The 25628-nt window shown below is 46.3% G+C and overlaps 1 protein-coding gene across 4 annotated transcripts in view; it reads left to right on the top strand.

Annotated features, from left to right (window-relative positions):
• ELF5 (E74 like ETS transcription factor 5) overlaps positions 1-25628 on the top strand; it is a 43753-nt gene that overhangs the window by 3385 nt on the left and 14740 nt on the right. Inside the window, exons 1-2 of one of the 4 annotated variants that reach the window (XM_036859192.1) lie at positions 10285-10362; positions 17386-17510. In XM_036859192.1, the coding sequence (XP_036715087.1) occupies positions 17390-17510 (121 nt within the window). In that variant the 5' untranslated portion in view covers positions 10285-10362; positions 17386-17389. Of the gene's footprint in view, positions 1-10284; positions 10363-12659; positions 12810-17385; positions 17511-25628 lie in introns of those variants that run through there. The other 3 variants (XM_036859193.1, XM_036859191.1, XM_036859190.1) reach the window with 3 other exon arrangements.

Here is a 25628-nt window from a genome sequence, read left to right as displayed (position 1 = left end):
TGAATATTGTTTGGCCTGACCAGAAGTCAACTCCACTCACCTCTGGTCGGGATAAATGAAACTCCTTTTCATTTCATGAAAAGATCCTCCAGAAAGTCTCCAGTTCTGATTTAAACTTGATTAAACATCAGTGGTCAGGTGGGTGTCAGGTAACACTCCAAGGCTAGGTTCCCCCTACAGTGAGGGCTAAGCAACTTCCCAGAGACTGTGGACCAGGCACGTAGCCAGCCTGGTCATCTCCGCCCTTCCCCCCAGTCTACTGGCAGCGTTAGATATTTGGACAGCCTCTCTTGGCACAGCCATGGTCTGTTGGCCAATTGTGCAACTCACCGCTTGCTTTGGCTGGAATACTTGACCCCAGTTGATTATTTCCTCCCTCGGAAGGCCTTGTGCAAAATCTGTCTTCTGCCTTAATGCAGAGGTGCCACCTGAACTTTGCCCAAAGTGACAGCTGCAGCCTGGGGTGGATATAACCCCCAAATCAAAAAGACTCAGTGCCTGTTTCCCTCCCATAGAGGCAGGTGGCATTCACATTCTCCTCTGGGTACTGCAGAAGGGGTGAACTTACCAAAGCCCACTCATAGGGTTTGTGCAGAAATATGTTAAACTGGGCCAGCTGGGATCTCTATGGCCAAATGGCAGACCTGTTGGCCACTCTATAAAGTGAGTTGTTGGGACTCCTAGGGCCTCTTTGCTCCCAGAAGGGCACACTGGAGCTCAGGAAAAAAAAGTTTGGATGAGGAAATGAGCATCTTATAAAAGTATTGCTCCATTTAAGATAATTAATAACTGTTGGCCAAATTTGGTGGCCTTCTCCTAACTCCCAAGGTTGATCCCCTTTTGATAGATACCAGATAAGAGACTGAAAATGAACCAATGGATGGATGAATATCTACTAGGTGCCAGATGCACATATCTGTATTATTTCAATTAATCTAGTGAATAGCTAATATTACTCTCATTTTGTTGATTAGGAAATTGAGGGTTGGATAAGTTTAATAACAACAACAGCAGCAGCAGTGATAATAATAATAATATAGTAAGTAGTATAGCCATCATTTATTGAGTATTTAATAAATGCCAGGCATTGAGCTAAGTACTTCTTGTTTTATATTATCCATTTAATCCTCACCAGAACTCTATGAAGTAACAGTGTATTTATCCAAGCTTTTAATGAGGAAACTGTGTCTTAGGGAGATAATTATCACTGGCTACCAAGTATATCACTAAGCTTTGAACCCATATATATCAGATTCAAAACCCAGTACTCGGGCTTCCCTGGTGGCGCAGTGGTTGAGAGTCTGCCTGCCAATGCAGGGGACACGGGTTTGAGCCCTGGTCTGGGAAGATCCCACATGCCACGGAGCAACTAGGCCCGTGAGCCACAATTACTGAGCCTGCGCGTCTGGAGCCTGTGCTCCGCAACAAGAGAGGCCGCGATAGTGAGAGGCCCGTGCACCGCGATGAAGAGTGGCCCCCGCTTGCTGCAACTAGAGAGAGCCCTCGTACAGAAACGAAGACCCAACACAGCCATAAATAAATAAATAAATAAAAATTAAAAATTAAAAAAAAAAAAACAAAAAACCCAGTACTCTTTCTTGCACTTGTTTTTCCTTTGCTACCTTCTCATCTGGCTTTTGCTCTTAACAATACCACAGTTGTCTGTTTTAGTTATTGTATCACTTGAAAATGTTCAGCCAATTTGCACAGCAAAGGAAACCATTAAAAAAATGAAAAGACAACCCACAGAATGGGAGAAAATATTTGTAAATGATGCAACTGACAAGGGATTAATCTCCAAAATATACAAACAGCTCATGCAGCTCAATATCAAAAAACCAAAAACCCCAATCAAAAAAAGGGGCAGAAGACCTAAATAGACATTTCTCCAAAGAAGACATATAGATGGCCAAGAGGCACATGAAAAGATGTTCAACATCACTAATTATTAGAGAAATGTAAATCAAAACTACAATGAGGTATCACCTCACACCGGTCAGAATGGCCATCATCAAAAAGTCCACAAACAATAAATGCTGGAGAAGGTGTGGAGAAAAGGGAACCCTCCTACACTGTTGGTGGGAATGTAAATTGGTACAGTCACTATGGAGAACAGTATGGAGGTTCCTTAAAAAACTAAAAATAGAATTTCCATATGACCCAGCAATCCCACTACTGGGCGTATACCCAGAGAAAACCATAATTTGAAAAGATACATGCACCCCCCCATGTTCATTGTCGCACAATTTACAATAGCCAAGACATGGAAGCAGCCTAAATGTCCACCGACAGAGGAATGAATAAAGAAGATGTGGTACATATATACAATGGAATATTACTCAGCCATAAAGAAGAATGAAATAATGTCATTTGCAGCAACATGGATGGACCTAGAGATTATCATACTAAGTGAAGTCAGACAGAGAAAGACAAATATCAGATGATATCGCTTATATGTGAAATCTAAAAACACGATGCAAACGGACTTATTTACAAAACAGAAACAGACTCACAGACTTAAAAAATAAACTTATGGTTACCAAAGGGGAAAGGTGGAGGGGGGAGGGATAAATTAGGAGTTTGGGATTAACATATACACACTACTATGTATAAAATAGATAACCAAGAAGAACCTACAGTATAGCACAGGGAAGTCTACTCAATATTCTGCAATAACCTAAAGGGGAAAAGAACTTGGGAAAAAAAAAAAAAATATATATATATATATATATATATAAAACTGAATCACTGTGCTGTACAACCGAAACTAACACAACATTGTAAATCAACTATACTCCAATATAAGATAAAAATCAAAGAAAAAGAAAAGAAAATGTTCAGCCAAGTCCCGTATCTCACTGGTTCTTTGGAACCAGAGGGATAACTGTTGACTCAGAATGAAACTGAATCCTACTGATCTGCTTTTGTACTTTGAGAGGAATTAAAACATCATTTCATGAAAAGAGATGAGGGCAAGTGATGTCCAGGAACAAAGAAGACGCCTCTTTTCTCTTTAACTCCAACAGCTCAGTGATAACTTCCCCAAATGTGGACCCTAGACAAACACCTTGGGGAGTGGCAAGTTCCGCATTGGAACTCTGGGTTTGCAAGTTCAAGGCACAGACAAGTCAGTGTTGATGTGGACTTCTTGATGATGCTGGGCAGCTTCCCAAATTTGAGGGCTCTCCCCTCAGATTTATAAGTGCTCATAAGTACCAGGAATTGATGGATTTCAGTTAGGATACGATGACAAACTCTGGAATAAAACGATAAATCAGAAAAGTTCATAATAGTGAAAGACTGAAATTTTGTAAAAAGCACAATGCCTGAGTTCTTACACCATTCTGTGTTTATAGCCAAGACTGTTTCTCTAAATGAGTTTCCAACAAAACCAAACTCAGCAAAATTCAGTGTGTAATTTAGACCTTTGTACTTTTTAATGGCAAATTAAGTTGTGGGAGATCGTAGAAGATTACAAGGAAACAACCAAAGAAAACAATGTTAGTTCAAAATGAGTGGAAGAAGAAAACCCAGTAACAACCTCTGTAAGAAAGAACAATGCAATCCTGGAAAAATACATAGGTGAAGAGTAAGAGAAAAATCAAAGTTGTTGACCAAGTATCCTTGCTGACCTGCACAAATTTGCCCCTGAAGAGCAGACAAGATCTGAGGCCTCCTCAAACTTAAAGTCCTCGTCAACTAGGATCCCCCTTGTTCATAGGGGCTGGTGCGCCAGACAGCACGATTCAGACCTCCAGGGCCGCCACATGGTGGCATGTGTTAGACTCAAGCCAACCTTCCACAATCTCCTGGTCTATCACATACACATTCTCTCCACACACCTGCAGGTTTCCTCTTGTTTGAAAGAGCCTGTCCTTCTGGTCATCCCAGACATCACAGAGCACCGTGGGCCATGTCCTGAGCTTTAAATTAACCAATCCTAGGATTGAACTCTGGCTCTGCTACTTGTTAGTTGTATGACCTTGGGCAAATTACTGAAGCTCTTTGAGACTCAGTTTCCCCTTCTGTAAAATGGGGATAATAACAGCCCCAACTCCTACAGTTGTTGTACTTGGCACATGATAAGCAACCATTTTTAGCAAGTCATTCCAATTTTTCACTGCCCAGCTCAAATGCCACATCCCACAAGAAGCTTTTGCTGACTGTTCCAGCCCTTATTGACCTCCCGCTTCCTCAGGTCCTACAGTCCCTAACTCAAAATTTGGCTTGGACTTATATACTCCCTCTAAATATTTCCTCTCGAATTCTTTGCTAGAGTGTCTATTACTTGAAGGCTACAACTGGGCCTCACCTTTTTGTATTCCTGAAAATACTGGCCTATTATATATTTTTTAATTGCTATATTTACCGAGTCCACATTTTAACTTTTCTGAAATCAGGATAAGCTATATAATCTATCTGCACATTTAACATAATGTTTTCTCCCCACAGTGACCTAAATCGATGTTGTATATTATAATCAACAGCATCTTAGAAATAAGATTTGGTTGACTAATGAGAGTAGATCTACATGGATCTGCTACAAATTTCCCCTAGCATCCCTCCTCACCCTTCACCCTCCATCCTCACGGCCACCCCCACCCACAGTCCCTTGACCAAAGACATGCCTTTGGATGACAACTGGCAGAAGTGAGGAGTTTAGTGTGGAGACATGGATATCCGTGTGGAAACACACATTATGAAACTACATGTGTGATCACTCCCGCTGACAGGCGAGGAAACTGAGGTTTAGATAAGTTTACCCAGCAAGTCCAACGTCAGCTCACCTACAGGAAGATTAAGTCTTCAATGACTGACTGATTGATTATCTAATGATAGCCTGTTATTAATGTGGTTCCTGAATTAACCAAGCAAAGGAGCCATGGCTGCAGGGACTGGTCCATTCAATACCAGTCAGTGGCAGCACCACCAGCACCACGCCACACGCCAACCAACACCATGGACTGGCCACAGGAGTCAGCGGCATCCATTCCTCAAATTGCCACCCCCAACAATTCTCTCAGGAAGCAAGCTCTCACGCCTGCCAGGGGACTGATGTTTGGTAGGAAAGCAACTAAAGAAAACACTGTCTTGAAGAATTCTTCCTTTGAGAAGGCTTCCCTTAGCTGGGCCTCTCAGATCCATGCCTTTGTACAGCCATTATTTCTTCAGATTCATTTGGGCTAACCCAAAACATAGAAAATCTGATTAGGTTGGCTTCCAGTATCTTTAGAGGAAGAAGGGAGACTAAAAATACAGTCATGCGATTGTGTCTGCTGTTTCATAAACGTTATCATAATTCAACCTTATAGTGACAAAAATCAGTATTCTTATCCTCATTTTCATGATGCTTCTGTCAGCCATTGACTTTGCTGTTGTTTAACCTCCACGATGCCTTCTGTGCTGGAAATCACACAAAGATTCATTACTGCCATGAGGCTCATAGCCAAGGAGGGATTATCAGGGGAGCCACCTCACTGCTGCTATCTGCTGAACTGGGGCTCCCGGCTAGGAAAATGGACAGCATGAACAGCTAAAGGATGAGTTGAATAAAGGAAACTGGGGAAAGACACCCAAAGAGGAAATAAAGCAAATACAAAATCAGCCAACAAGAATTGCTATAGCACTTATTTGTGCTTAAGTCCATGCTAGGTGTTTTAGGGGACAATAGGTTTATAACCCTTGTCCTTGCTTTCAAGGATCCTGCCAGCAACCTGGGAGGCCTAAGAAAATTGATGTCTCCTCAACTTAGACTCTGCCTCCTAGAGGTACCAAATGATAGCATAATGGGGAAGCTTGTGGACTCTGGTGCCATCTTCCTAGGCTCAAATCTTACCTGCAGTTCTACCCGCTGTGTGATATTGAATTAGTTACTTGAATTTTCTATGCCTGTTTCCTCATTAGTAAATTTTAGATAATAATAATGGTACCTACCTCAGAGGAATGATGCAAAGGTTAAATGATTTAATACATGTAGCATGCCTAGACAGTTCCTGGCACCTAGTAAATGCCAGATAAATGGTAGCGATTGTGACTATTCATTGCAGAAGGGCAACATTATCCTACTTGGTATGGTAAACTTCAAAAGTCGGCGATCTCAATCAACACCTGCGTTTCTCTCCGTAGATCGTAGTAGTCACCACTCGGTGAGAACTTACTGTGCACAGGAATCACAGTAAATACTTCCAGATGAGAAACTGAGGCCCTGAAAAGTTGTTGCTTCATCTAATGGCTCCCAGGTGGCAGGTGCCAGGAGTTGGTTATCATATACACCTACTGAAAGAAAACTTCTCATTCTTAAATATTTAAACCAATAGAGCATAGAAAATGTAATTTCTCCAACAGACTATTTTCTAAAAAATAGTTTTAAGATACTAGAGACAGGGATCCTAATCCAAAGCTCATACACTTCACCATCGCCCTGAAAATCTTTCCTGCTAACAGCATTGTCTGTGAATTTACCTAAGTGTATTTTTTAACTCACTTTTGTTTTCAGCCTGTGCTGCCTCTTGGGGTGGTGGTGAGGGTAGCAGATTGGGGGAGAGAAAAATGACTAAAGAAATGTTGGCCCAGGTTAAATAGGGGTAAGGTCTAGGAAAAGCATGGAACCCATTACACCTAGTAAAAGGAATTGGGTAGGAACTTCCAGCCTTATGTCAGGTGACTTGTCTTTTAATTCACTTCCGTGATACATGCACGTATATTGAGCGTCTTCTTTGTCCCAAGAACCATACTAGACACCAGGGAATCAATGAGGTATCAGAATTTCTACTCTACACTGAGAGGTAGACTATGCCAGCAACAGCCATGAGACTCAGGGATCTTGAACCAACAGAGGGGGAAGGACCCCCTCTGAGGCCAGTGCTGAAGCCAGAGCAAATGGAGAGACGCCAACTTGAGCTCCTGTGTCTACACTGTGGTTTTAACACAGGGCAGCCCTGAGTTCAACCCAGGCTTGATCACTGCCCAGCTGGGTGACACCCAGCAAGCCTGGCACCTCTGGTTCTTCATCCTAAAAAGAAGGTAGTGATAGCTACTTCCCAGGATTACTGTGAAAAATAACCAAGGTACAGCAGGTGAGCGATTCTGGCACAATGCTTGGCATATGGTAGATGCTCTATGTGTGATTCCCTCTTCCCTGTCCCTACGCAGCCAACCCAGGAGCACCTAGAGACTGGTTAGCATGGTAGTTAAGAGAATGGGCTCTGGAGGCAGAAAATACTGCTCTGCCACTTACTAGCTGTGTGACCATGGGCAAGTTATTTCACCTCCCTGTGCCTCAGTTCCTTTACCTGTAAAATGGGGATAATAAGTAATACCCTCATCAGAGAGTTGTGAGAACTTAAGGCAGTGAATGCACTAAAAGATAAGAGGAGGCAAATGAAAATTTTCAAGCGTTCTTTTGAGCAAACTTCAATTCCAATCAGGCATCTCCAAACTGGAAGTGGTTAGGTGTTTAAGAGCGCTCCACCAACAAGAGCCAGGGGAATGGTTTTTATAGTACAGACGTGGAAGCAAAGCAAGGAAGTTATTTGATTGACTATAGCTTAAGCAGTTGCTTTATTTGGGAAATCCCAGTCTGCTGTCTGTGATTGGTTGTTTTTAATTTCATTTTTTTGGATACGAGCACATTTACAATCAACTCTGGCTTAGGTTTCGTTTTGCTTGCTTGGGTTACCCAGGCATCAAAGCCACCACAGTCAGACGGCCTCCTTGTTTAATTACTTTAACAAATGTAACGGCAGCACATAGATAACAGAGCACACACTAGGTCTCTCACCACTTCCCAGCTTTGAACTCATTTAATTCACCCAGCACCCTATAAGGGAGACATTCTTTTTCCCTCAGTTTCCAGATGAGGGAACTGGGATGTAAGGATAATAAATAAGCTTCCCAGACTTACCCAGCCAGCAAATGGCAAAGCCAGGATTCAAACCTATGAAGTATCCCTCCAGAATCCAGGCTTAGTCACTCTGTGGCTCTTGTAAGCCTAATTCGTGTTACCTGTTATTGCTACGTGGTTGAGACAGCAGGAGGATGGGCTGGAAAGTCTAAAATACTTCATTCCTTCTTCTGCCCCCTTCTGACATTCAAATACAGGTTTTATGAGCTTAGTGTTTGATACCATCCAAGAGCTCCACTCCAATCAAATTTAGGTTCAGCGTGATAGTTAGACTTCATTAGAGTCAAATTCCTCTTTTATTTTGGTTTTATCTTAATCACCCCTTTTATCCACTAGTCCAGAAGCCAGTAATTTCCCACAAAGGCACCCAGATACGCAGTAGTACACATTCAGGACCGTGAGACAAACAGAGTTTGTTGTCATCACATTTATTGCCAGAAACTTTTCACTCTGAAATAGTTGCACCAAGATAGCATAGAAACAAATGTAATTTCTCCAAAAGATTCTTTTCTAAAAACAATAGCAGAACAAGATGTTTTCCATGAAAACTTCTCCGCTGAGAAGAACATATGCGTGCGGATACAAACACAAGAAGACTTTCCAAAACTACTGACAAGATGGGAAAGTACCCAACAGTGAGAAACATGGTGTGTACGACCATCCCGGTCCCCTAGATGCTGAGGAGGAAGAAGCAAATCACAGAATTTTAGAGCTCAAAGGAATCTCAATGACCACCTAATCCAGTTCTTTGCAAACTCTTAAGTGCGGATTCTTTTGTTCAAGAGAAATCTTATCCTGAAGATTTGTATAAAAGCTGAGATGCTCTTACTGAATCAGGGAGGAACAGCCCAGAACCTAACCCACTCTGCTTTCATCCTCTCACCCCCAGCAGCTCTTATGAGGGCTCCAGAGAACCCCTGGGGTTCCTCAGAACACAGTTTGAAAATCACTATTCTAACCCAACCTCTTCCTTTTACCATCAGGGGAAATGAAGCCCAGAGAAACTACCTGACTTGCCTGAGGTTACACAGCAAGTCAGCAGCCTAGGCAATCCCCTTATCTTCCTTCATCAATTTTTCCATGATGACACCTGAGTCCTCTGATGAACTACCTTTTGTTTCTCCAGACTGTATGTGTGTTTGTATTTGTGTGTTTGCACCCGTCCCCAGTGTTCCCAAGAAAACTTAACAAACCAGTCCCTGCTTTCACTCTAAAGCTTGGAGTCTGCAATTTGGACATAAGGTCTTGGCTGCCCAGGAGAGCTGGAAGCACAGGGCAGAAAGGCAGAGGGTTGTCAATGCTGTCCTGCAGGCAACCAGGAGACACTCTATTTTCAGCCTAAGTTGGGTTGAGTTTCTGCTCTTACAGGGAAGCAGGTAGTTCTCAGCAAGACACCTGAGAGCTGACATCCAAGTCAGACCCCAGCCTAGAAGCTGTGGACACCTGACTGAACCGCTAAACCTCTTCGTTTCTCCATCCGTAAGGGGGAGAGGAAGGGAGAAAGCCACCACGTGGCGTGTTATGTCCAAAAAGGTTAGAAGTTGAATAGTTCATGCGTCCGATGGCCAGTTATGCTTTGTGTGAAAAAGTAGAAGCAAGGTCCAACATTGGTTCTACAAGCTGGCTGTTCCCTTCATCTGCTCGGAAGGCATGAGGTCGGAGGAAGTGGTGGAGAGGGGCTTTCTGATTCACGTGCTCCGTCAAAGAAAACGCTATGATCGCAGCAAAACAAAGCGCTCATTCAGTACTTCACTTGCAGGACCTCATATGACCCCCAGCGCACCCAGGCGGTAGGTCCTGTTATTTGCATCAGAGCTAGTTAACTTATTAACTAGCTAGTTGAGTGGTTCAAGGTGACACGACTAGAAAATGATGCACCTAGAATTTGAATTCAAAGTCATCTAGCTGCAAAGTCTGTGTTCTTAACCACTGCCCCATCCTACCCTTCCACCTTGCCAAGCTGCGGGGGTGCGGGGCGGGGGGAGGATGACGGGATATCCAAAATCGCAGGACTCTGTCAGCCCAGGAGGGGGGCGGCAGACATGGGCACCACAGCTGGATTCCCAGGGTTTCCCCTCCAGCTTGCCCTAAAGAGAGTTCCCAGCAAACGCAGTATCCCAGAAAGCTCCCAAAGGCAAGAATTCTCAGCTTGTTGACTGATTCCCCCGGGGTTGCAGGGGGAGGGGGCGGGGGATGTGAGCTGGGCACAAAGGCAGGATAAAGGTAAACTTTCTGCGTGTGAGAACCATTCCCCCCTCCAAGGAGCCGTGTCACACTGTATGTCACCGTCATCAAAGGGGCTGTGCATAAACCTGAAAAACCAAACGGACCTGTCTGTAGGTGTTACTTATATCACAAGGCTACAGGTGCCTTTATTTCCACTGTACGCCGGTGCTGGGAGTGCCTGCCTTCTCTTGCCTTGAAAACCTCCTCTTTGGACCCAGCACCGCTGTCCTCAAGTAAGCACCTTTTCTTTGCTCTTTTGGATGAATTGTATGGGGTGTCAGGGCTTAGAGGCTCCGGCTGGGGCCTGGGTCTGTGGGTCTGTCCCCAGCTCCAGATTGCCCGCCCTCCTGCCATGTCCATCCGTCACAGTGCCTCCCGGGAGCTGTTTGACTGGGATTTAACTGCTTGCCTGGGAGAGACATTTTTGCATCCTCAGGCTGTGTAGCCAGCTACCCACCAACCCTGTGGTAGCCCCCGCTGCCTCTGGATCACTTGATTAAACCAAGGGGAACTAACTAAGAGAGAATGCATACAGGCACTCTACTCTCTACCCTTCCTAAAGCTAACCTTAGGAAGGGAAGCTGGATTTTACACCAAAAAATATTCAGCTTCAAGGAAAGCCCACCTCCTCCTGCCTAAACACCTCCTTTTCCCGTTGGCCTGCTCATGGACCCTCCCCCCGCCTTGAAACAGAGAAGATAGCTGCCTTATTACAGATTAGGGCGTTTTTCAGGAGATTGTCTTACATAATAGCTTAAAGGAAACCCGTTCTGCCCTCTCACACCACCTCCATATAGAATGCTTCCAGAAAAGCAATGGTTAGGGTTTTTCCACTGTATTTATTCTCAGACCTCTGCAAAGACTCTGCAGTATGTGGTGTTCTTGTGCATTCGCCCCCTGCTGGCAGCTACCAGTAGCACATGCTCCCTTCTCCAGCTGGAGCTGGGGACCCACGTTCATTTGGATGTGCTAAGAATTTTACAAACTGGAAAGGTTATCAGAGATCATTAGGGACAACCTCTTCGCTTTACAGATGAGGAAACTGAGGCCTAGAAAGGTAAAGTGATTTAGGGAGACAGCTTCATGTTTTAGTCTAAAGACACAGGGAGAGGGGTTGTTTGCCCCTCTGAGTGAAAGCTTAAATCTTTTGTCCCCATGTTCTCTGTGAGAATGTTTTTCATGATTCAAGGTGCTCTTTTTTTTTTTTTTTTTTTTTAAAGATTTATTGATTGATTGATTGATTGATTGCTGTGTTGGGTCTTCGTTTCTGTGCGAGGGCTTTCTCCAGTTGCGGCGAGCGGGGGCCACTCTTCATCGCGGTGCGTGGGCCTCTCACTATCGCGGCCTCTCTTGTTGCGGAGCACAGGCTCCAGACGCGCAGGCTCAGTAGTTGTGGCTCACGGGCCTAGTTGCTCCGCGGCATGTGGGATCTTCCCAGACCAGGGCTCGAACCCGTGTCCCCTGCATTAGCAGGCAGATTCTCAACCACTGCGCCACCAGGGAAGCCCTCAAGGTGCTCTTGACAAGAGTTTTCACAGATTGGTTTTCTTCTTTTCAAAGAAGTCACCTGAGTAGCAACCTTTTAGATATATTGACAATGATTGATTTTCTTTCCCCCCACTGGGACAGGAATGGACATATGTATTATGCCTACTCATCTACATATATTATCTAATTTGGTTAAATCCTTGGGATATCCTGAGTATTGTGTTTAAAATCCCCATTTTAGAGATGAGGCATTTTAAAGATGAGCTCAGAGAGGGTCATGGATTTTTACATAACACATTTTGTATGAAACAAAAATAAAGAATAAAAAATACAATTTCGGCAGGCTGAGTAGTAAGAAATGTGTCCCACGTTCCTTGCCTTGTGGGTGGCAGAGGTGGGATTTAAACCCCAGTGGATTTAATCCAAACCAAAGCTGATGAGCTTTGTATTGGAGCCCACAGTAAACTATATGGCGTACCTCCTATGAGTCTTTGCTGAATCTTTAGAAAAACAACGAAAAACAAACTAACTAGCAAACTCCCTACACAAGCCAAAGAAAGATGAGGAATCACTTGGCAAGACGTCAGCAAGGCAGTTCTCACGGCTGCTCTGGTTTCTCCCAGAACAAACACTCAAGCACCCAACCCACAATCCTTTAGCAGCAAGTATTGAAATAGTCCAGTGGGTTTTCCTCCATGTGTCCCTTCTTAGGGAGGTCCAAAAGGTGGGAAGTGGATCCTGCCTTGCCCGCAGGGCTTGGGACCTGATGCACATTGGGATATCGCTGAGACTTTAGAGGACAAAAAGCTTTATTTTTCCCAGTGAGATTGCCCAGGTGGTGGGATCAGGGAAGGCCCTCCCTGGCCCCCTTCTCCATGGTCTACACCCTCACAGCCTTGTTCTGCCCAGTGATGTATTAGCGCATAAACAGCCAATGTGTAGGTGCTTCATTGGGTGGATTTTTGGTCACATGCCCGAAGTGGAGTTGATGATCTCTGCCAGGGTCAGGAAGGAATTTTCCTCCTCTGGCTAACTGGCCAAGGCTGGGTGGTTTTCTGCTTCTGCTCTCTCTGGAAGGCTAAGCAGAGGTGCCATGGACACCGCACCTGTGACTGCTGCCTCTGACTCATGTGAGGGCAAGAAGCCCACAGGCCTGTCTCTCTGACTGTGTGGACCCTCCCCGTGCACCTTGGTGAGTGAGCCGGCTCTCAGAAGGGGTAGGAAGCCTCTGCAGGCACTGGGGACCTGAGTGTCCACGCCATTCCCAGAGGTCCAGCCAGCCTTTCTCGTGCATGGAAGAGAACCCACTTGATTCTTCCCCCTTGTGTGGAATGTGCTTGACCCTTTCCTACTTATTAGGCAGCTAGAATGTGGACTGCCCTTTGAGGAAACTGATTCCAACTGCCGTGGGTCTGTGGATGGGCAGTGAGGGAGGGTCCACAGTACTTAAGGCGCCTGGCTAGCCCAGGCAAAGAACATCCAGAGTCCACAGTGGGCATAGGAGGAAAGGGAGAAGAGAAAATTGGGGGAATTGTTAGAGCTAAAAGTTTCATCTCTGTAGTGATTGAATTGTACTCCAGTTTGGTGAGCTTACTTGACTGCGCCATCCAACTATACCACCGTATATACGCATGTGCGTATGCGTGCACATGTGTGGATGTGTCGGCCCACTCGAGTGGGTTCCTGCAGAAAGTCATGCAGCTGGGGCATGTCTTGGAGTCCACCTCATCGGTATGTCCATTTAGCAGATGAAGAACTGAGGCTCGGCGAGGAGCAAGAGGCAGAATCATGACTCCCAGCCCAGTGCTCTTTCTATGATGACAAACCAGGCAGCCCCTCAAAAAACAAAAATGTGTGGTTAGAACAGCAGGCCTAGGACCCTCCCTAGACATCCCTTCTTGTCCTGCTGCTGATTCTAGTTCTAACCCAGTGCTTCTCAACCTTTGTTTTCATTATCACCCCCTCTAGGGAGCCTTTTTAGATCATTGTTTCTTAATCGTACCCCTTCCATGAAATGTTAATATCACAGATTTACTGTTTATCATTTACGTACTATGGCCCTTTGGAGGGTCACAAAGGATTATAATGGCCAAGATTTTTTTGACCCTCAAGAACCCATTTTTTCCCTCTAGGGTCACTGTTCCCCCCACTGGGAATACATATTCTAACTTCAGGCCTGGGCTGACAAATCACTGGGCATCAGCGTCTTCACTGAGAAGAGGGTCCCCAAATAGCTGTTCTCTCCCACCACCCTGTTCCACCCACATTAAAGAAATCTTAAGGGCTAAAATGTTCAATTATTAAAAGGGCCATAGAGAGCCTAAGAAGCTGGGCTGCTGAATACAAAGCAGCCATTATTCCCGAACTTTCACACCTAGAGCCCGCTGGCTAAGTGGCCAAGGTCTCTTGTGGAGAATCCAGAGTTAATAACACCCCGTCCTCCCACTGAAAAAAAAAAAAAAAAAAAAAAAAGCTGCTGCCTTTTATAAAACACATCTTTCCACAAAGCAAAAGATAATTACAGAAGAAAAATGCATGTTGTACACCTGAAGACAGCCCTTTAAGAAAACTTGATGGATATAATTTGCCATAGAAGAACCACCAAAGGGAATCAGATACAGACGGTGCTGTGTACAGCCCTGGAGAGATTACAGAGCAAGCGAGTGGGCTGGTGCAAAGAAAAGAAAAAAAAGAAGTCTTTAAAGGAGGTAAATATCATACCGGTCAAAAATATTCCTAATTTTTATATGATCAAATTCAATTTACCGAATGACTTTTGAGAGCTTTGCTAGGCAGAGATGAGGAAGAGTGCACTCCTACTGTCGCGTTATGTATCTGGAGGATTCCTAATTGACACCGAAGACCTGGGGACTGTTTTCTATTTTCCTCCACGTGGAGGCCACCTCTCCTTTCTCCAAGCCCAGCCGTGAAGGTCATGTCAGAGGTCTGCCATCCTCTTCCTCCGTTTTCTGAGCCTCCGGCCGAGAGGGGCAGGGGGCATTTTAACCTTGAGCCGTCACTTAGGAGAACTTTTCTGGGGTCATGTCCAGAAAGCAGAAGGGGCTTTGGGCTCCAGGGGCCCTTCCCTCCTTCATAATCTCTCACCCCCATCCCTCTTCATCCAGCCACCTGCTCTGGATATAAAACCAATCAATCCGTGGGAAAATCAGAGTCCAAACCCAGGCAGCCTTGACTTCTGTTTGATATGGCTCGCAGCGGGAGATCTAAGAACGTGATAATCTGCTGGGCACGTTAACCCTCTCCGGGCGCCAGGAAGGAGGCTTCCTAGTGCGGTCTGGTGAATCTCTGATGACGCCCAGAGAGGGTGCCTATGTGTGAGAATTTGATCTCAGTTATTTATCTATGTCTGGAGCACAGTTCTCACGCACATCTGATAGTGATGATGATAGATAGATAGATCTGCAAACATCCCCAAAGAATTGATCTTTGGTTCTGGAACCACACAGTCCCTGCCCCTTTCGGTACTGAGGTCCTATTTGATGTGTAAGTGAACCTGGGATGCGTCTGCGAACAGATGAGGCTGTGAGTGTCTTTAGAAAGGGAAGCAGATGGGTTGAAAGTTGGAAAACTTAAGAATTCTGTATACCATAACGCTGTGTGACTTTGACAGGGTAACACAAATTTCCTGGGCCTTAACTTTCTCAGCTGTAAAATGGGTGCGGGGAAAGATTAGACCAACTCAGTACTTTCCAACATGCGGTACTCCGACCACTCATGACACGTGAGATAAATCTGGTCAGGGGTAGGCAAAGTTTTTCTTAAAGCACTAGATAGTAAATATTTTAGGATTTGCAGGCCTAAAGGCAAAAATCAAGTACATTATGTGTGTACTTGTATAACCATTTAATACGTAACCATTTAAAAATGTAAAATCATTTTTAGCTGTGGGCCATTCAAAAATAGGTAGTGGGCTAGATTGTGCCTGTAGGTTGTAGTTTGTGAACCTCTGATCTAGGCGGTGCACGGATGACTACTTTTTATTTCAATGCTTATGTCTTTATTTTTATGTATGTTAAACGAATACCTACTTTCCATTTATAGTGGTGATGTAAAGTTTTCCTTTTAAATAAATGTGGTTATGTTAAAATAAAAAGGGAAGTGATTTTTTTAATATATTAAGGAAGTTATCATGGTGGCAGGCGAATGACTAAAGTTTGGGAAACACTGGCCGAGATGATTAATAAGCTCCTGACCATCTAAAATTCCATGCACTTAATAACCTGGAATCTAGTCTTTGCTTTGACACTTCCCAGCTGTGTGATTTTTGAGCTGCTGTGTCCCCTTTGCAGAAGGGAGTAGAACCACGCTATCTCATCAACATTATTGCAATAATCATAATAGAAGTTGGGTGAACAGATTTTTCTAATTCACCAAACATGAATTCATTTTTTTCTATCCCCTTTCCAGCCTCGACCAGTCATCTTCTCCCAAAGCTTCCCACTCGCCAGCATGCGCAGTAATTAGGTTCATGACTTCTTAAACAGACCCACCTGCGTTGTCACCCAAACTCCAGCACCTGCCACCTGCGTGCTCTGCGGCGTGTTACCTGGAATCTCAGAGCGCCCATCCCTCATCTATAAAAACAGAACCCACACCAGAAACTGTCTCAGAGTGGTTGCCCTGGGGACACCATGAATAATGAATGTAAACTGCTCAGCCCAGAGCCCTCTGTGAAGCAAGTGTGTTACAATTATCACAGGTCTTCACTCTCTTATCCAAAACCCTGAGGCGAGACGTGCTGAAGAATTCAGAATTCTTCAGGTATTAAGAAGGTGACACAGGGTATATACTGCAGAGCACAGAATATCCCTCTCAAGGTATTGGCTGCTAGGACTGCTTAAATGCATTAATATTTCTGCAGTGTATCATATGAATATTCATCAAGTAGAACAAATAAAACTATAGCTATAGGTATAAAACTACATAGCATATCTATAGTTGTATATGTTTAATAAATGTATAGTATTTAGTTTATAGACATATAGAAGTATAGATATAATATATATTATAATTATATATAAAAATTTTATAACATCAATTCAGGACTGTTTTTGCTGGGAAATAAGTCGGAACCAAACACACACACAAACACACACACACACACACACACACATACACACACACACACAAATATACTTTCAGTTTCAGAGCTTTTGGATTTCAGAATTGTGGATTAGTGTTTGTGGGCATATTCATTTATAATAATTCTTGCCGTTTTCAGAAGTATATATATATATCTTTTGGCCACGCACCATGCGGCATGTGGATCTTAGTTCCCCCAACCAGGGATCAAACCCCCGCCCCCTGCAGTGGAAGCACGGAGCCTTAACCACTGGACTGCTAGGGAAATCCCAGAAGTATATTTTTAGACATTATAATCCAGAGTTCAGGGCTCAGGTGTGAGAGAATAGGAAAAGTAAAGAAAGAACATTATTATATAATAAAAGCCTTCATCCTCAAATCCCAGCTTTGCCACTTACTGGCCATGTTACCTGGACAATTGCCTCAACCCCTCTGCCTCAGTTTTCTCATCTATAAAATGGGGATATACACACAAACCTCACAGGATGTGGCAAGGATTAAAAAATGTCACCGTGGAAAGCACGTAGAGGGGTGCCTGGCCCCTGGGAGACTGCATGTTTGTGTTTGCCGTCATCACTAAAAACCAAGTGTCGCCCTGCTGGGGGCTCCTACAGTGTGGCTTTCTTCCTTCATCCGCCTCCTCACAGCCTCTCCTGCCGTTACAGGGTGATGTTGGACTCAGTGGCACACAGCACCTTCCTGCCCAACGCGTCCTTCTGCGACCCCCTGATGTCGTGGACTGACCTGTTCAGCAATGAAGAGTATTATCCTGCCTTTGAGCATCAGACAGGTGTGTACGTCTGGAGAAGCTCATCTGAGCTGGGACAGACTGGGGCAGGAGGTGGTGCTGGCCTCAGGCGGGTGACAATGCCATGCTGGGGGCCTGAAAACGCCAGCTCTCACCAGTGTTAAGGGCACAGGAGACCCAGGCGGGAGGAAGGGCCGCTTCTGCAGAGAGAAAAGCACTGGAATCCTCACCCCAACCTTTTCCCAGCTCTGTGGGCTTGGGGAACTCCACTAACCTCTCTGAGCCTTATTTTGCTAATGGGTAAAAGGGAATGATAACACCAATCTCTTGGAGTTATTATATTTAAACAATGTAATAGAAAGAAACCCTTAGCCTGAAGCCTAGTACACTGTGATTGTTTGATCATTGTGGCTTTAGCCAACATTTGCTAACTACTAGCTATACCCCAGACCCTGTACCAAACACCCGTCTCTTCCTTATAGAAGCCCTAGGAGAAATTACTAATTATTATTCCCATTTTATAGATGAAGAAACTGAGACACAGAGAAGTTACATGACCTGCCCAAGGTCTCACAGTTAGTTAAGTTTCATGCAAGTTGACTTGAGCGTCTGCACTCTTAACTATCTTACATGGTCATCTTATAAATGACGTAACGCTGTGATTATTGGTATTAATATAATAGATAGTCTCTGAGCTTCTATTTCCTTATCCCTAAAGCAGGGATGATGAGAATTACTGTGAGGATTAAGGGAGCCAAACTGTGAAATATATAGCCTGACACCAAGCAAGTGCTCTGTAAACAGGAGTCCCCTTGCTGTCCCACAGGCTGCCCTCCCCACACTTCCTCCTCTCCCAGCCCAGTTTTCTCATCCTAAGAAGGAAGCACGGGGCCTTGTGCAAGCCCCATGCCAAAGGGAGGCCAGCTGAGCTTTGCCCCAGAAACCCTCTGTCCCCAGGTGCTTGGGTGACTACACATCACAGCAAGCCTGGCTGACTGCTAGCACGGCAGGTGCACGCCCCGCGGAGGGGGATGCAAGCACTGCTCGAGCCCTCAGGCCTCACCACCCAGCCTTGACCCTGTGTGCTCCGGCCCAGCGGGGCCCACACTCAGTGTCAGGAGGCCAGCAGCCTCCAGGAGAGGCCAAGCCTCTGCGGACACTGTGAAATGTCCATCTCAGGGAGCCCCCGCCTCCAGGCCAGAGACCAGTGCTGCACAGACAGACCTGAGACGCATACTTACAAATCGAATCCCACACCATCCCCCAACCCCACACACGACACACCTGTACATATGACATCGCTCACTCTCACCAGGGTCCAGATAATTGCACGTGGACCTCAGTCATCCAGCCGCACATTGTAATTCTCCTTCAGGCCTAAGCAGCACCTTGTTTACCAGAAAGACAATGAGGAATGTACTCGATCTCCCCTACACTCAGTATTTGGTCAAGAGGCTAAATTTTTTTTTTTATGCCGTCTTATATTTAATGCCAATTAATTTCTGGTACCATTTTTATTTATTTATTTATTTATTTGTTTATTTATTTATTTATTTATTTTTGGCTGTGCTGGGTCTTCGTTTCTGTGCAAGGGCTTTCTCTAGTTGCGGCAAGCGGGGGCCACTCTTCATCGTGGTGCGTGGGCCTCTCACTGTCGCGGCCTCTCTTGTTGGGAGCACAGGCTCCAGACGCGCAGGCTCAGTAGTTGTGGCTCACGGGCCTAGTTGCTCCGTGGCACGTGGGATCTTCCCAGACCAGGGCTCGAACCCGTGTCCCCTGCATTAGCAGGCAGACTCTCAACCACTGCGCCACCAGGGAAGCCCCAAGAGGCTAAATCTGAAGCAGGAAAATGAAGGCTTTCGAGTCCCTGTCCCTTCCCCATGTGTCCCACGATGGTGGAACCCAGCTCCTGTCGCTTCTCTCCACCCGTGCATGACCCAGAGCTGCCATCCTCGGAGCCTCCTCTTCCTGCCTCGTCTACCAGGGGGCATCAGAGCAGGATGGGAGGGGGTGGCCTCAGCCGCCTACCCCGTGCAATGCTCCAGGAGCTTCTGTAGTTGTCAAGAGCTCAGACTTTGGAGGCAGGTGCCCTAAATATGAAGAGCGGCTCTGCTATTTAATAACTGCAACACCTTACCCTCTCATGCCTCAGTTTTCTCATCTCTAAAGTGGAGATAGCAGTAATGCCTATCTCGCAGACTTGTGAGGGTGAAATGAGTTAATAGGTGTGAAGTGTCTGGGACATGGCAGGCACACAGCAAGCGCACACAAGTGTGTAAAAATGAAGGATGAGTTTCAGTTTGGGATGAAGAAAATGTTCTGGAGATGGATAGTGGTGATGTTTGCACAACAATGTGAATATACTTAATGCCACTGAACTGTGCATTTAAAAAGTATGGACCCCGCTTTCTCGTGTCTGAGGCCTCTGCATTTCCATCAGTGTAATGAGGGATTGGACCAGGTCCTTGCTAGGATCCCTTCCTGAAGCGTCTCTGATTCCTGCATCAGGCAACATCACAGAGGTAGACTTCATCCCCCACCACCTATTGGGAGACTAGAAATTCCCACCAAGATGTGAAGACAAAATATTCTCCGAGAGTGGCCCAGCTTCCTGACATTCCCCGAGGGAGGAGCCAGGCTTTGGGCTTTCCCTCTGGCCCTCTGGATTTCAGAAGGAGCTGAGTATCTCTGAGCTCATAAAGGTCAAGATTGGGTGTGAAAATTTATTCTCAAATGAGGACCCGGGCTCCCTGAGTCCCACTGGTGGGAGGAATGCCCTGCAGTGACTTCTGTCTTTTTGTCACCCCAAGAGGTGACACATGGGTCTGAGTGTCTGCAAGAACCTTCTCTGAGAGGGATGCGTCAGGGGACAGCCAGCTTCTCCTCCAGACACTGCTCTGCCATCTGTCCTAAGGTCCTTGCCCACCTCCCAGGAAATTCCAGCTTGAATTCAGGGTTGTCCCAGTGGCAGCTTCCTGTTTGGGTCTGAGGTGCTGGCATCCACCAGCCCCGTGACCTTGGGCAGGTTTTCCCGAACATCTCTGAGATATGCGCTCCTCAGCTGAAACGGTATCCGCCTCCCAGCGTTGGGAGGATTGACTGAGATTCCACATATAACGTGTTCAGCAAAGCACCTGGCACTTGGCAAGTGGTCACTGTAGCCAGGACACCTCACGACTCCCAGCTGGTGGAAAAACAGCTTTCTCTCTGCTCGCTTCACTTTTCATATTGAACAAAAGCAGCCCAGGTCTCCATCTCAGCCTTTCCAATTCAGAATGTTGGTAGCTCAGACACTTTGAGACCAAAGGGAGAGAAACGGAGAAAGAAATGATGTGTCCGCTGGATAAATGATGTCCGCGAGAGTGCAGGGAGGAATACGCAACCTAGTTGGGATAACCAGCTGTTTACTGCCTCTTAACTGGCTTTAGCAGAGGGCAGCTGAATCTGTGCCCGACGTGTGTTAAGTGCGCAGCATCTGGCCTCTCTCAGAAGCAGCACTTCTGCGAGGCTACAGGGCAGGCTGGCGAGTGAGCAGTCACAGGCTGCAAAATGCTCTAGAATGTCATGAGCTAACCCTGCCCTTCCCTTCAGCTTTTAAAGTAAAGAATTACAGATACTGGAAAATTTTATCAAAGAGGGATGTAGGGGGGAAGTGCATAAATTTCACAAGCATGTGATTTTTTTTTTTTTTTTTTTTTAATTTATGGCTGTGTCGGGTCTTCATTTCTGCGCGAGGGCTCTCTCCAGTTGTGGCAAGCGGGGGCCACTCTTCATCGCGGTGCGCGGGCCTCTCACTATCGCGGCCTCTCTTGTTTCGGAGCACAGGCTCCAGACGCACAAGCTCAGTAATTGTGGCTCATGGGCCTAGCCGCTCTGCGGCATGTGGGATCTTCCCAGACCAGGGCTCAAACCCGTGTCCCCTGCATTAGCAGGCAGATTCTCAACCACTGTGCCACCAGGGAAGCCCCCGCATGTGATATTTTGAAGAGATTATTTCTCCAATCAAGTTCCAGTAGCCAAGCACCTGACAAGTCATGGAGTATCCTGATCTCACCCCTACTTTCTGGAACTCCATCCTGACCTTCACACACCCACACACCCCTCCCCTGATTGCCAAGGTGGCCAGGCCGACACTCAGTAGGCCTTGGCTTTCGGATCTTCCTTATACTTTGCGGCAGAGGTTTCTAGGTTGAGGCAGCTCTAGGGGTTCCCAGGAGGTTCCTCGGGGACCTGCAGTGACAGCTGAGAAGGACAAGCTTTAGGTCCCCCTCTCCACCCACCTCCCTCACTTTGATTCGGAAGATAGTACAGCATAGTGGTTACTAAGGCTTGGCTGCAGGAACTGGAATCTGCCTATATGACCTCCTCCTCACTCAGCCACTTACTCGTGTGACCTCAAGAAGGGATTTCACCTCTCTGTGCCTTACTTTCATCATTTACTTTGTAAAATAAGCTACGTGATCTAGGACCTCATATCATCCTGTTGAGGATGACATGAGAAAACTCAAGGCGTGTAGCATGGTAACTGGCACGTACTAAGTGCTCAACAAATATGTTAGCAATGGGGGATTTTATTTGAAGACAGAACTGTTTCTTAAAAAAGAAAAAAAGGTGCAAAACCCTGATCTTGGGTATTAAAAACCAGATGATCAGGGAGAGAGGCATCTGGGTCTCACAGGGGCTTTTCTTAGGCAAGACTCCTGTTCAGGGTATAGAAGTTTGAGATCAGATATGAGAGAGAGTCTAGGAATTTCTAAATCGAAACCAGATAATGAAATACAAAAATCACTGGAAAGCCTAAGGTGAGCCCCGTGGCAGCAGTCACACCCCAGGACACCCCCAAGGAGAGACCTCACCATCAGCCACCTCCGGCCTCTCCCACACGCATCCAAGCCTTTGGGCAGCTGTGGCCCCAGGACGGCTCAGGGCTTGGTGCTCTCTGCCCCTTTCTAACCACACGCCCACGCCCTCGGCTCTTTGCTGATACCCAGCCAGCCCTTCTCGTCTCTTTTCCACCCAGTTTCTTACACTGCTCCAGGCTTTTTTTTTTTTTTTTTTTTTTCTCCATCCCATGGTCTAAATCATTCCATAGGCTTGGGAGAAAAGCCAGGAAGGACTATTGGATGGGGCTAGACCAGCTCAGGAGGGAAACCTAGAAGCAATATATCATTTCGGATCTCTCCGCATAAAGTCCTTCCTTTCAGTGGCAAAGCCACAATCGATGGTACCCGGTGCTATCCAGTCCACTCACTGGCCTCTTCAGCGCTGCTCCAGGCAAAAGACTTTCCCAATTCCTGATGCTAATAAATCATGCTAATTATGGTCCAGTCCGTCTAACTCAGGCCTCCTCTGACCCAGACTGTCTGCCTCGCTCTCACTGAGTTTTGGGTTGCGTTGTTCTGCTTGTCCCTCAGCTAGACTGAGGCCCCAGTGGAGATGGCCTCATTTCCCTGAGAACAAATGTCATCCCAAAATAATAACTAATTACACGTGACATATGGAAAGCTTCCTGTCGTTCAGATAACTGGGCTAAGTTCTTTACATACATCATTTCTCTTCCATTTCGTAGCAAACTCCCTAAGAGGTAGGCACTATTATTATTCCTGTTTTATAGATGAAGGAGGCTGAGGTCCAGAGAGGTTAGGAAACTTTGTTAGGATTGCACAGCTAACAAGTTGAGGAAACGCAATTCATGTAGTGGTATGAGTAGCCCCGGTATTAACAAGTATAAATGGGTGGTATTTAATGGGCGCTTACTACCTGCCTGTCCTTTTCCAAGCACTTTCCATGTATTGATTCACTTAATCTTTTTAACAGCATTATGGGGTACGTCCTAGTATTCCCATTTTGCTGATGAGTCCTAGGAGGCTGGACCACTAAGTGTGAGATCACACACCCTTTCAGCTTTTAGGGGGAATCCAAATAACAGGAGCCTTGGTTTCAAGTTCTAGAACAGTGATTTTCAAGGAGCCTTCTGGGGCTGAGGAGGGGAAGCCATATAGCACCTTCCCCTTAACTCCCAGCAAAGCAGCACTGCTTTTTTCCAGAGAAGTTCCAATTTGAGGAAAATACTATTCGACTAAAAAAGTTTAAAAGCCTTCGCATGCCCGCTGTAAACAATAGTCTTGAAGGAGACAACCGTCCAGAAGCTTGTGAAGTTCTTCCTCACAAAGTCACTGCCAGGAGTGAGCCAGCCTGTGGAAGAGTTTTGACTGACCCTCAGAGTGGTTTTTAAAACTTAAATAAGTCGGCACTGAAAAATCATGAGATTTCACATAACAGTCTGGGCTTGGCAACACAGGGCCCACCTTCCTGCCTGGCAACAGCCAGATGGAGCTGGGCCACCACTGTCCACTCGGCATGAACTTGCCCATTCCCACTGTCCCCATCGGGGGCCACTTTGGGCATGGACATAACCTGCTGACCCTGTGGGAATCTGAGTGTGCCAGCCAGCTCCAAAACTTAAGGCCTCCCTCCAAATTTCACTGCATCCCAGGTTATAACATCAGTTGTGAGCATTTGCCCCCAGAATTGCTGAAAACTCCCTTTGGCCCCTTAATTCTTCTTCCCAATGCAGCTAGCCCTTAAACAAGTGTCCTGACCTACTTCCGACTTCAAAGGAGCTGGCCAAGGCTGCTGTTTAATCGTGGCCTGCGGACCTTTGGACTAAGTCTACCAGGTACAGGACATCATCCGTACCCGACTGGTAAACATAGGCAGAAGGGCCTCATAGCTCAGCTTCTCCAAAAAGTCTAAATTATTTTGTGAACAGTAGACACATTGAGGCAAACACTTTACATTTCCAGACAATACAACCTGTTAAAGATAATATATTCTCTGGGTGTATCACCCTGTCTTTTATCTTCCCCGAGTTCATCTCTTCCGAGTAGTGAAAGGGTCTCCACGTCATTCAAACACTGTCATCAACAGTCTCTCTATCCTGCTTCTGATTTTGCAAACCTAGATTATATGCGTACATAATATATATATGTAATATATATAAAAAATACACATAATATGTAAAATATATAACAATACATACACATACTATATAAATATTTATATAAACTATGTGCATATATTTTAATATATTTATATATATACACCTTCACCGGGATTGTTGAGTCAGTCTTCCAGATGTGTGTCCAGTTTGGTCCTTGTCAACCAAGAAGAGTAAGGCAAAGGTGATGCAAACTTCCCACGTCCAAAGGTGGAAGAGTTGGTGGAGGCCTAACCCCCTTACCGACCAGCCGCGTGGCCTGAGTCACATAACCTCTCAGAACTTCAGCTTCCTCCCTGTGAAGTGACGATAATAAGTGTCAGTCCCCTGGCTGGTCATTTCACCTCCCGAACACCCACAGGGGGCTAGGCCGGCTCCCCGCCCTCCTGACTCAGGGTGAAGAGGCAGAGCTGGCCGCGCCCCTGTGGGACAGCAAGCCTCCCTGAGAGGGGCAGTGAGCTGGGTCTTGAGGATGAGCAGCAATTACTTAGAGGACAGGTGGGGACCGCACCCTAGGTGACCAGAGGCGCCTGTGCAAAGACCTTGAGCTGGGGCAATGCTGCGGGAGGGCTGGGGGGGTGGAGAGGAGGAGGTAGCAGGCCTTCCTCACCCCTGTGAGATCAGGACCCTGGAACCACAGCACAGCCAAAAGGCTTCCCTCCATGCTGGCGTTTCGCCCTCCACCTGGCTGAGAACAGCTACTTTGCTCGCGCTCGGAAAGGACTCCGCCGGCGAGGAGAGCCTGCCGTGCTTGGCCCTGGCTCTGGCCTCCCCCGGGGGGTGGGCAGGAGCCGTATGCGAAGCCTGCTCTGCGGGGAAGCTGCGGAGGAGAGAGAGCCGAGGGGACGGAGGCTGCGCCGGCCACCCCTTCCCAGTGTCAGTGACACTTCTCCGAATCCCTTAGGCCCCCGCTGGCCTCCAGAAACAACATGGCCGTGGCCCTGTCCCAGAGCCAAAGAAAATGACTTGGGGGTGGAAGAGAGAGGGGAGGGGCTCGGAGACTTGGCGCACCCGCTCCGTGGGAAGAAATGAAGTGTGCCCTGCAAGGGCAGTGCCCCGATAGGCATCTCCGGCGGGGCTCAGCTCGGGACCCAGGGAGGAAGAATTTCAAGGCTCATAAACATCTCTCGTGGGAATACCAGGGAAGTGGAGGCCCCGGG

Source organism: Balaenoptera musculus, chromosome 8 (genome assembly GCF_009873245.2).
Source record: "Balaenoptera musculus isolate JJ_BM4_2016_0621 chromosome 8, mBalMus1.pri.v3, whole genome shotgun sequence".
Classification (NCBI taxonomy): domain Eukaryota; kingdom Metazoa; phylum Chordata; class Mammalia; order Artiodactyla; family Balaenopteridae; genus Balaenoptera; species Balaenoptera musculus.
The sequence above is the reverse complement of the archived record's forward strand: the minus strand, read 5'-3'. Positions and strand labels throughout refer to the sequence as shown.